The 12,972-nt window shown below is 42.2% G+C and overlaps 1 protein-coding gene across 1 annotated transcript in view; it reads right to left on the bottom strand.

Annotated features, from left to right (window-relative positions):
• mboat2a (membrane bound O-acyltransferase domain containing 2a) overlaps positions 1 to 12,972 on the bottom strand; it is a 67,160-nt gene that overhangs the window by 3,614 nt on the left and 50,574 nt on the right. The window contains exons 5-12 of the mRNA XM_050061681.1: positions 12,328 to 12,383; positions 9,299 to 9,353; positions 5,790 to 5,976; positions 4,690 to 4,882; positions 4,015 to 4,118; positions 3,861 to 3,925; positions 2,746 to 2,878; positions 1,820 to 1,971 (exon numbers count right to left, since the gene is read on the bottom strand). Of these exons, the coding sequence (XP_049917638.1) occupies positions 1,820 to 1,971; positions 2,746 to 2,878; positions 3,861 to 3,925; positions 4,015 to 4,118; positions 4,690 to 4,882; positions 5,790 to 5,976; positions 9,299 to 9,353; positions 12,328 to 12,383 (945 nt within the window). The remainder of the gene's footprint in view (positions 1 to 1,819; positions 1,972 to 2,745; positions 2,879 to 3,860; positions 3,926 to 4,014; positions 4,119 to 4,689; positions 4,883 to 5,789; positions 5,977 to 9,298; positions 9,354 to 12,327; positions 12,384 to 12,972) is intronic.

Consider the following 12,972-nt stretch of genomic DNA (forward strand, 5'->3'; position numbering starts at 1 on the left):
CCACCAGGGGGCGATGGAGATGTTTTGGTTTCACTTCTGAGGAGCTGTCATGTCGTCCATCTTTATATGCAGTCTACGGTCCAGACTAAAATAACTTAACAGCTTTTGGATTAATGGCCCTTTCCTATTGACTTTGGCAACTCCCTAATTTTCCTCTATCGTCACCATGAGCTTAATATTTTAATGTTTCATTAATTAGCAAATGTTAGCATGCTAACACACTAAACTACAATGAGGATCATGTTAAACATTACACCTGCTAAACAGTGACATGTTAGCATGGTTACTGTGAGCATGTTAGCATGCTAACATTAGCATTAGCAATGTGCAGTTGATGCTACAATGGATGGTCTGGAGGGACAAGTCCTGCCCTGCTGTGCTGTGATTGGCTAAAACACAAAACGTTGTTCGTCTAGTCATAGGGAACAAACAAAAGAGAACGGGAACAAAATCCCCAGGAAAAAAACCGACAAAGTCCTCAACCTCCAGGGATATGTGGACACTGGAGGAAAGCTGACAGAGGGCCCTGGGAGGTAGGCTTGGACCCCATTGACCTCCCACTCTCCCTCTGGTTCTCTGACAGAGTAGCAGAGCACAGCCTGGATATGTGGGGCTTGCTGGAGGCTTTACTGAGGCCAGAGAAGCAGTCATAATGGCTGAGAGAGGAGCCAGGTCCTGGTTAGTTTAATTTATACAAAACATATTTCATTAACTCTTAATTTATGTTTTGTTTGTAAAAATCCAGAGGCTTAGGGGCTGGAAAGGCAGTCTTAGCAAATATGAGGAGATCCAGGGCCTGCAGAGCATGTTGGGAGGCCCCACATAAAGAGGTGCGTAGATGCTGGACAACAGCCAGTAGCAGGCACTTAGCTGTGGGCATGGACCCCTGGCTTGACTCTCAGCCACCTTGCTCTATCCCACAGGCCACTAAGCAGACCCAAGCCATAATCTGCTCCTCTATCGGCTCTCCTCCAGTGTCCACATACCCCTGGATGCCCCTGCATGTTGCTGAGATGCAATGGTGGCAGAAAAAGCTTTGTTGCTCTTTGCCTCATGGCGAAACAACTGATCATAGCAACATAGAGTTTCTGACAGTCCCCCACCCCGTCCACCCAGAAGAGACCATCCATTCCAGCACCAGTCCTTCATACAACCTCACAGAGCAGTTGTAGACTCTTGATACTCTCTGAACAACAATTGTAAGCAGGCATAATAGCTTTATTGTGTCATATGACAACAAATCAAATCAAAATTTTAGGTTTACTGAAAGCATGTTTTTGCTTAAATAGCTCTTTTTGCTGACACATGACTGAGACAAGACAGCTCCGTGTCAAATTACCCTAAATATAGAAAGAAATCTTCCTTATCCTTTAATGACCCTGTTTTATACTGCCTGTCTCGCAGCCACATGCTGATTTAACAGCCGTCCTAATCTGCATGATACTGAACATTGTTGGGCTTTTATTTCATGGCAACGGCCGAGCAGTGTTAAGGCCGCTCATTTTATTTCCTTCGCATCAATCCTCCCCGTACTTCACTCATTAAGCTGTCTCGTTAACTGTTACAGCCGCACAAGAGGGAACCGGGCTGATGAAAGTGAAACGTTAATCTCTACACTGTGGCCAGTTACTTCATTTACATGCTTAATATAACAGTGATTTTACACAACAGCAGCAGCGTGCACAACTCATTCTACTAATTACTGCACAGAACAGCAGAGGCTACAGTAATCTCTATTGAACTCTGATATTCTTAATGGACTCCATAGTGTCAACAATTCAGCTCAGCATCAACACACTATTCAATCAAGCTCACAGACCTGTAGAATTTGAGTGAGGGTCCCACAGCGAGTAGGACGAATGGCGCCACTGTGTAGCTTATGGCAACCTGAGTCCATGCCCACGTGATGACATCATAGACACGCTTGTGTGGGTCAGAGACCAGGAAGTACGGTCTGATGTTGTGCCTTACCTGGAAGAGAAAAAAAAAATCTCGTGAGCTGAACTTCCTGACATAATTTCCACATGAATATGGACTTTAAATTGCGTACCCACTTATTTTACAGTACAATAAACTTGAATTGAACCAATTGACCTAGTTCTTAAGGCAGCTCTTATGCTCATACTTCTCGTTTCCCCTTCTCTCTCTGTTTTCTTCCATCCAATAACTCTTTAGACAAATCTATCTTTGAAAATGTCAGTGTGGGCAGTGGCCTGTAGTTTTATATTGGAACTGGGTCAGTGGTCTCCTTGTCCTCCTTTAGATAAAACAGAAGAAAGTCCCCGTGGGAGCTCACCTGCACGACATATTTACTGTGCTGGTGTTTCAGTTAATCAACCCTTCCTGAAGTAAATTTTCTAGAATTACAGTAGGAGTTTCCCGCTGTAGCATCACTCCACTGTCTCTACATAAATATCCTCTTGTCTCCTTCTTTCTCAAGAGTGAAGAGGTCGGGGCTTAGCACAGATTAATGGTAATGGCCTCACACTTTAACATGAGGTATAAGTGGTATACTACTTCATCATTATCCCCTTACTCTCTGTAAAGGGATTCTGTTGTGTGTTTGTGGTTCTGCTAAGTAGCAGTGGTAAATCTGAAGAGCTCTTAGACAACGTTTCTATAACTATGGGATTTACCCACGATACTGTGATTCAAAAACTGCAGGAGCATAATGTACCACTCCAGAATGTGGCTGGGAAAAACTCCGACAATAGGTGTATAGGCAGAAACAATGTGTGTACTCACTGCACGTGCTGCCATGGTCATGGCAATGCCAGTGAGGAAGGTCAGGTAGTAGCCGGGGTACACCCCGTGCCACATGGCCGACAGCAGGAAGGTGGCAGCCATGGGGTTGATGGGACAGCGCTCATAGCACACCCTGGGGAGAAGATTGACAGGACACACATCCTGCATTTGGTCAAACTGTTCAAGTACATATAAATAAGGTTCCAACACATTTTTAACTTTGAATTTTGAAAACATTTTCCTAACTTTTCGATACGATACAGCCATACATTATTTAACATGCACTTCCCGAGCAGATAAGCCAATTGCTGGTGTTTGCTGTCTTTACTCGCTCATTAGACATTCCTACTGCCAACTAGCTGCTTATGCCAAAAAAAAACGGACTGGGCTACTTTGCAAAACATCAAAGCTGTGCCCCTTTCGGGGAATAGAAAACTTGAGATCCTATAGATGTCAATACAATTTGACACGTCTGCATGCATGTATATCTTCTTAAACAAACATTTGTTTCATGTACATGTCTAATTCTCCTTCTGTGACTTTGCCTGAACAAATTAAGATTAATCACTGTCATTAGTAGTAACTGTTGTAAGCATCATTAGTGATTTACTACAGTGGCAGTGACTATTAATGTATCTTATGTGTCTTGGTTCAGCTGCTTCACCACAGCTTTTCAGCAATTTCCTGTTTTTCTCCTGATGCGTCAAGATGTTGTGGTGTCTGCGATGACGTGATGCTGGTCTGGTCTGTGTGTATCACATGATACTAGCAACGTTTCAACAGTCACGTAGTGTAGTACTAGAGTAATACAAGGAACATATTTTTCATAACACTAGACATGTTTTGGGAATTTTATGAACATATTTTAAACAATTGCCAAAACAGTGTATATTCAAAACGTTTCCAAAACATTCCAGACTTGAAAAACTGGAGCAGGAGAGCTTGACTTATGTTGACAAAAAGAAATCGAAAGACAGATAAAGGAGATTAGATGAAATGTTTGTGGTTAAATTTTCAAGGACCTGCAGACTTCCAGAGATATGCCTCATACATTTCAGCAACCCTCTACAACACAAACTGAGTAAGGTACAGTGATACAAACTGAATGATTTTACCTTTTGAGCCAAAGAGCTGTCTGGATATTCCAGTTGTCCAGGAACATCTTAAAACTGGTGGCAAACTGAAAGTGGATCAAAAACAATAAACTTTAGGCTTTAGTTGAAAAATAACTTTATGTGGAAATAAAAGATCTCATACAAAGAGCCTAACCTCAATATCCAGAATTCTGAGATTTGATATCAGGTCCCACCGTGGGGAGCCATCTTTGTTGTATCCATTGAAGCCAAATCCGGCAGCGTTGTTGATAGCATCAGCTGCAGGAGAAAGGAACAACTGTTTTTGAGTACTACAACATCAACAGCTCCACATCCTTAAAATGCATTAGTTTGTAAAGCAGTGACAGAAACAGATGGAGATCTGGCATCACATGGATTTGTCATTGGTGAGAATGAAGAGGTGCAGTTTTTAACTCGGCACTAGATGGCACTGTTACATTAAGAAATGCTGTTGAATAAGAGTTGGGGACTTTTTTTTTTAGACTGCATCTCAACACACTGTAAGGGCCACTTTAAAAATAACTAAATTCTCTGAACCAAATCAGCTCAGTGAGTTCATACCACTTAAATGAGAAGTAGCAGTGAACGAAACCAAAACAGTAACACCTCTGTATATGTATACTAGGTTGAAAGTCAATCAGTTAGAGAGGATGGAGCAGAGTCTACAGTCAAGAAGAAACACATACACAAGGGTCATCCAGGTACTTTGAGGGGGAAATCATCAGTCTGATTTACCAACAATCAAATAAGAAGTCTATATATGTTGGCTCTAACACAGAATGGGTGAGAAGAAACATGTGCACCCATAAGAAAGTCGCATCAAACTCACCCAGTGTCCAGACAAAGTAGTACTTCGGCCTCAGAGCCAGCATGGCCAGGTAAAGGTAGACGACCTGAAGGTAGAAGGGCGTGGAGCTGACAAAGTCATCGTCTATGGAATGCTCTACTGGAAGCACCTTGCACAGTGACAGATAGATGGCCAGCGAGATGGCACATGTACTCAGTTTTGAGATGACGTCATTCTAGGCAGAGGTGAGAGAGGAAATGGGGAAAAGCAGTCCATTAAAACTCATGACATCATATTATATTTAGATAAAAACAATCACCACATCAGAAGACATGATACTTGTACTTCAAAAAGTTAAGTTGACTCGAGTTTAACTCAAGTCCTTGAGTGTTCTCGCATGTTTTATATTCAGCAGCGTTCTGTTCCTTTCTCTTCTGAGATGCATACACACTCAAATCTTGGAGTGTAATTAAATTATTAATACATTATGCAGTAAGGAAACACAAATAACCTTGAGGTTTAGACGTTTGCGTCATTAAATTCTCAACAATGTTTCTCTAAAGGGAACCAAACGCATTATAATTAGCCTGCACCCCTGAAACAGCTCCACTACTGCAGGGGCCTTTCTCAAACATTACCCAAATATGCACTTAAAAGAGAATTGCATAATTTAAAGTCCTACTTTGTGGTATCATAACTAGGGCGGTGTTTAAAAAAATCTATTTTACAGTTTAAATGGATCTTCGTCTGAATGATCTGAAACTGATTCATAAAATCCAGAGATCGATCTTTTAATATAAGCCTTTTCTTGTCAATGCGTGACCTCATTAATCCCAGCCTTTGGCTCTTTGTACGAGTTCTGTCCATGTACGAGACAAGCAAACCTCAGCTGAATCAAAACATGCCAAGAGCAACTCCATTGACGGCACTGCCAAGCCTAAAGGCAGATGTCTGGCTGCATTTTGGATTTAAAAACAATAATAAAAGAGCTGGACAACAGCAAAGGCATGTGTTAGAACTGAGACATCACCAAGATACGCAATGTGTGTCGAATTGGGACCTTCTGAATTGGACTCAAATTGATTCAGGCAGTTTCTAATAGTGCAGAGATTTCTATGCATGCGGTAAAAACTGTATTGTACCTTGGGTGAGGGTTCGCTCTGCTTGTACTTCCCGTTCTCCTTGCCATTGGCGTTCTCCTGGTGGCGTGGCTGGTAGCCCGTGCCTTCAATGAAAGCCATGTAGTCGTTGTAAGAGCAGGTGGGGCCTGCCAGGATGCCCATGAAGTTACAGTTGTAACTCAAGTACTCCAACAAGCTGGGCATCCGACTTCAGGGCCACAGGGAAGAGACAACAGGAGATATATTAGGGGGGGAATGGAAACTAGAGGATCAGCTTTCATGTAGTGCCCACCCCTTAAATATAAAATAAACTATAATAATATAACAGGCAAAATATCATACATAGAGATGGCTTCCTGTCCCCTGAGAACCCAGTATCGTCTATTCTATTGAACTATCGAGGACAAGAGAGAGGGCCTGAGTGCTTCGAGTGACTCTAAAGCTTTTGCGGTCTCTTACCCTTCCTCACTGAATTTAATCTGCCTGGTGAGTTAACAATCTAACTGCCTGAACAGGAGCTCCTGTTTCGATTGCTAATTCCTCACCTTCCCAGGAGCCATCTCAGACTTAGCAGCTGACTCACAGTAGCCCAGCAAGAGTTTATGAAACAGAGGTCTAGGGTAGGGGTGAGAGATATGGCCAAATCTTCTATCATTGTATATCTATTTTTTCACGCTAACTGTATATTTGAGGACATATTAAGTGCTCTGTAATATTCAATTAAAATGATTTAAAGTAACCATACTGTACTTCATGACATTTGATTATTTTCTCCTTTTATTTGCAAAAAACACTGCGTAAAACTAAATTTCTTTCCACATAGTAGCTTTAAAGTCCCTGAGAACCATATTTTCAACTGTTAAATGGTTCTGTATTTACAACTTTACTCTCCTCCTTCAGTCTGCTCAAATCACGTTAGCTTGCGAGGCAGCTAGATATGCAAGATTAGGCAAGAATCTAGCTCTGGTTTGCTACACAGCTCGCCCCAAATAGCTTTCGAGGTATTAAAGGAATTGCCAAATCTCTACCGGACATATTGCTACTGTTGCATAGTATATACCTTCATATCGCCCAACCCTAGTTTCAAGCCTAATATCTGGGACCAGAGTCCTGTATTGGGTCGGGCAACCACGGGTATCCAATGGTTGTCCCACAAAAACGGGATTCGTGGATGGTATTTTGTCTTAATTCTATTTCAGTTCAGTTCTGGGTGAAAAGATGAACATATGGGCCGGATCATGGGTGTTGTATGACAAATATATTAAAATAAAAGGAGAATAATATAAATTGAATATGATGTCTTAAAGTTACAATGTGTAATTTACGTGGTTGTTTATTAGCAAATATCAACTATTGCTTTCATAAATATATATTTACTAAAGTGTAATGCAATTCACATACAAATGGAAGCTTTCTCATAGGCTTAGAATGATTTCTCTATATATACACAGGCAGGGCGCGGTCTGCTGGAGGCTGCCCTCTTGCATTGCCATATTTGAATACAGTGGCCGAAAGAGATACACGCGCTTCGCCTTTCGCGTTTACCTAGAACTTGCCGTCACTGGAGACGGTTAAGGTGAAGATCAATCCGGGGCGCTTCTGCGTGAACCTGCTTTGTACTTTTATGATTCTGTCGCACTTTAAATGGAGGACCACACATATGTTTTGCCCCGTAAGAGGGAAACCACGCCACCAAATAAAAGAAAAAGATCAGATAAGCGAGGACGGGACAAAACGCGAGTGAATATCGGCGTTGCTTATTCCAGGTGGAAAGAACTCCTGAAGGAGAAGGATTTCACAAGGGATGCGGAGGTTGCCTGCTTTCTGCTAGACAGGTAATTCAATCTGATATTTTAAAATCATTTTGGCTTCATGTTTGCAACTACTTTTCCCTCTCGTCTAAGTTCGAGTGACGGCTACGTTTACGTGCTAACGTTATCCTAGCCTTGGCTAACGTTATCCCAGAGCTACAGCTAAATGGTTAGCCTAGCCTACAGCCTAATCTGTTGATTCCTCTCGCGCTGCTGCGAAGGCTGCCACCCTCTCCTCCTCCTCTTCCCTCTGGGTAGCCGAGACACACCTCTTCGCCTGGCCGTTCCTGCACCGCCTCTACCCCCTCGCCCCCTTCCTCTCCCTGGTCTTCCTCCTCTCCCTCTCCCTCTCCCTCATATCCCTGTGTCCTGTGGAAGAACACTCTGGAAACGCATATATTATAATCGTACCAACCTATATTTGCCGCACTGTGCTGTGACTATCACATAAAACGTGTTATTTTAGCATTACTGTGCTAATGCTCGTGTTACCAAAACAGTTAGAAATAAAACACTCCTAACATATATCTCACAGATAACCTTTATCTCACTGGTAAGCTATAACATACTGTAACATGGTTTAGATTCCTAAATAAATATTCACCTCGTCGCTAGATACTCCTGAAAAACTCGAAAAACTCTGCTGTCTGCGCAAGGCTTTTTGTCCTACGAGGCCACCGTCACTTACCCGACAAGGGTGAGTGAGTGAGCGCGAGTGAGCGCTGCAATCTAGAATTTGACCGTTGATGTCACTGTTACTCACCATTTTTACACACTGAGGCTTTAACGTTTTAATCCTCTGTGTCGGGTCTTTCTTCCGCACCAGCCGGAATACGAGGGTCACTTCAACCCAGTGTGTTCCTAACAGGCACATTATACTGTATGTTGTCTTAGCTTCACATGTCCCAAAATGATCTCTTTAAACGTGCTGCCTAACAGAATCACTTGAACAGGGCATAGTTATTATAGGATTTGCAATCCTGGGTTGGTCCGAGGATCTTGTGTCGTCAGGTCGGATTGGGTCGCAGAACTAATTGGCTATATGTACAGGTGGCAGGTTGGGTGTGGCACTGCATGTTACAGTTACAGTTCGGGAGCAGGCCTTAAAAATCAGACCTGTGCAGGACTCTGTCTAGGACCTTATTCGTACACTAGCTCAGTCTCTGATCCGTGCAATCCCATTGTGCCCATTGTTCAGTGTATTCCAAGCTATGCTTAACAGATTTTGAACTGATCGTGTCAAAATGTCTGTGCTGCTCTCTGCTCGGTCTCTTATCTCTGTTCTGTTCAGCTTTGTGATCACATATTAGCTCCCTGTTATCTTGCACTAGCAACTCATCTCCCCGCTAAAATCCTGTATTTTACATTGTCTCTGCGCCTCGGCTGCACCACCATCTCCAATAGTAGCTGTCATGGAGAGGAATCTGCAGTTGTAATGCAGGACAGATGGAGGGTAGGGCATTCCTACAATACAGTTCACATGAGAGTAGTGAATGTGTGGTTTCCTAGATACCGAGTGCCTAACAACTGCTTGACAACACCAGAGAGAGCCTGAAACAGGGGCAGTGTGGTGATTTCCTACGTAGAGAGCAACGAAGCCTTTATTAAAATAAAGAGAGGGAGGGTTCATTAACTCTAATTTAAGACCATGTCAACTTTTTAAATTCAGCTTGATAAACCCATCATCTGAAGCAGTAAAAACATACCTGAGTCACATACCTGATAGCTAGGTATTTCTGAGTGGGAGTCAGCTGCCCCTCTCGTTTGGTCATCCCTACAGACAGACACAATCAGATACGTCTCACATTAAAAAAGGCATTTTATTTGTGCACATATACACCTGCAATTCATGCTCTGAGAATCAGATTCATTCAGTGGAAATAGGAGGAATGGATGACAGGGTAATAGTACAGAGTAAACAAACGTGTATTCTGACAAAACTCTGGCGTTCATAGCAATGACAAGTGATGACCTGCAATGTTTGCAGGTGTAACAACACACACTGTAGTGCCAAAGGTCCCTGTCATTGCAACACATACTGATTCAGGAGGCAGGAGGGACATGTGTGAATCTGCTTGTTATGTAAACAATACCAACTTCCTCCTGCTGAGTAAACAGTGGACAGTAAGAGATAGTGCAAAGAGTGCAAAGAATGTGGGATGGGTCTGGTTGTACTTTTGTGTCGGCTCCCACTGATAAATACTCTAATACCCCTTCTCCACCAAATTAGCTCTGGTTCTTTAACTGGTTCCATTCTGGCAAACCAGCTTGTGTTTCCACCAGCGTTGATCAGAACCATTGTAAACAAGGATGCGTCATCAACAGAAGGCATTGCATGATACACAATGGAAGTAAACAGCAGTAGCAAGATGGTAGCTCACGTTAATTACCTGTGAGCTTTAGTTCTGTTAAATCAGAAATTTGTTTTTATCCAAAAACCAAGCATGGACCAGCTGTTGAAGATAAGAAGACACTGAACACCATTACTCACAAGACTCTTTCCAGCCTGTTGAATACGACTCACTCACTGGTGTTGCCACGAATTGCACTACAGGTCAAGGAAAACCTGCTACTTTTTGGTTCAAGCTAGGAAACAGCTTTTCAGGTTCTGAACCATTTTACTTTTGGTTGAAATGCCCTCAACAGATCAAAATTAGATGCAGGAACCAAAATGGAACCAGATCTATGTTGGTGGAAAGGGGGTACAAGAGGACAAACTACACCTTGGCCAGACCTCCTGACAGGGGTTACTGTTGATATTGGTAAAGGTTGACTCTCTATATAAATTTGATCAAATAAATGTGTTTCAATTGGTTATGAAGAACACTCATGGCTAGCTTTTGCATCATGGGATACATACATAAGGTTGACTGAACAGCTTATGGTGCAAGGCTGTGCTTACTCACAAGGCTGTGCTTACTCACAAGGCTGTTTATTTTGTCAACGTGCAGCCTCGTTCTGTGGACGATAAATGAGGTGCAGACTTCCGTCCGTGTCATCGGTAATGAGGAAATACAGTGAGTGCTGGACGAAGCAGCGTGTGACAACAACCCCATCCACATTTAAGAGCACTGTTTGTGGTGGAAACGCTACACGGACCAAGGATCTAGGTATCATATCTGGAGGGTTACTTTTGGTTCCAAAGGTACCATACTGAAAGTGTTTGGTGGAAACAGGGCTTTAAAGGAACAGTTAACCCGAAACCAAAATTTATATTTTTGTTTATATTCTGTAGTGGTATTTATCAATCTAGATTGTTTTGGTATGAGTTGCCGAGGGTAGGGGATGTCGACCATAAAGATGCCTACCCTTCCCATATAATGGAACTAGATGGCACTCAGCTTATGGTGCTCAAAGCGCCAAAAAAAATACATTTGAAAAACTCAACAGGATTATTTCTTTCCAGAAATCATGACCCTATTACTTAAGATAATCCACAGACTTTGATGTGGGAACTATTTTCTTCTACCAAATTACACCCACCCGCCGAATCACAGCGCAGAAGGCAGCATGCATCTACTCATGAACACAAGGCTCGTGCTTGTGACAGCTAGGTGAGCTAGCAGTAGATGCACGCTTCATTTTGCACAGTGATACCGTTGGCTGTAAAAAGAAAATAGCACCTGCATGAAACTGCTCACAACAAGGTCTGTGAATTATCTTGCCACTTTTAGCACCAAAAGCTGAGTGCCATGTAGCTCCATGATATTCAAGAGAAGGCAGACATCGCTACGGCCGACACTCAGCAACTCACACCAAAACAATCTAGACTGATAAACAGCACTACAGGTAAGAGGAACATATGTATTTTTGATTTTGGGGTGGAATATGAGCAATCTCTCATAAGTATTTTACTGTATGTCCCCAAAAAAGGCAAAATACTGTGTAGTGTGTGTGTTGTGTGTGTGTGTGTGTGTGTGTGTGTGAGCAGCAGGCAGGTATCAGGGTGTGACAGTTCTCTGAGGATGGGGATTACAGTCTTAGTTTCTCATTAGACTCACAGTTGCGAGGAGAATCAGTGAACTGAACAGAATTTAAAACACTACTCTACCCCACACTGCCTACACATGCATGCACCCACCGACACACACATCGATACACAAACTGCTATCAGATTGCTGATTGTGTTCAGTCTAGAATATCCTGGGGGGGACTTAAGACTCCAAGTGGGAACTAAAAAGCTATGAGTGACTCTCGTCATCCTCTCAGCCTCTAAGCCTCTCTGATACTCGATCACACTTGTTTATTTTGACCTCGGTGTCAAGTCTCTATCTTTATTTATTTACTGCTCATTAACCTGCAGTGGTAATGAGCAGTAAAATATGCTTCAGCATTAGCATGGGACATGACAGGCCAACTACATGGACTGTACATTGGTTTACATTTTGCTAATAAATGGCTAAAGCATTACTACACAGTGTTTAAGAGGATGCAGCCGTGTCCAAAGTCAGCCATTAAACTGAGAGAGGCAGAGCAGGGGAGAGTGCATACTTGGTCACTGCTCCATTACATAACTGTGTTTATGCTCTTGTTTCTGGTTCACTAGCCCATTGTCAGACCTGACTACTGGCTTGGAAACATGGCCATGTGATCTGTTTGGAAACTCCAAAGAGAACTGAACCATTTTCACTTCTGTCACGTCTGCCCTTTATTTATTTTTTTTTCCACAGAGGATGCACACATACACACATACACACACACACTGGAAACACGCATGCTTTAAAGAGACACTTTGATGCTTGTCTTACCATCGTGTATTTCAAACGCCAGGCTGGTAATCTTCTGTGTTATGACCATCATGGGCCTGATAAGGAACATCAAAAGGGGAAAAGGTCATGTTAATATTTAGAATTTCAGTGCAGCTCATACATTTGTTTTGACTACACTTTATTTTGAATGCTCGTTTTGGTCATATTTATGTTTTGGTGGCATCATGTTCTTCATGGCCTTTCATGCCAATTTACCTAGTAATTATAGTAACAGTATCCTCCACACTAGTACCATCACAATAGGAAGTTTCCCCCATTATAACTGCACACCTGTCTTTAACTTCCTGTGGCTATTATTTCTATTCTTCTTCTCTATCCTTAAGGCCAAATGCAGTGCTGTACTATTCACCCCTCTTCCTTCCTCTTCCTGGTATTACTTTAAAGAGATTTATGTGACATATTCAGAGCAGAAAATATTCTATATGACTTTCATATATAATAATACCTATGTGTATTTTAAGTCTTGGCCTTCGTTTTATATTTGGAAATTACTTCCTGTGTTTCGTCATCTTACATTATAAGATTACAGGCTGTTGTTTACATTTCACACCAATGACTTTTTTGTGTCCCATTGACTAAGGTCCCATTTATACGACAACGATTTCAACTGAAAACGGTAAACTT

The sequence above is a fragment of the Epinephelus moara genome, chromosome 14 (assembly GCF_006386435.1).
Source record: "Epinephelus moara isolate mb chromosome 14, YSFRI_EMoa_1.0, whole genome shotgun sequence".
NCBI lineage: Eukaryota > Metazoa > Chordata > Actinopteri > Perciformes > Serranidae > Epinephelus > Epinephelus moara.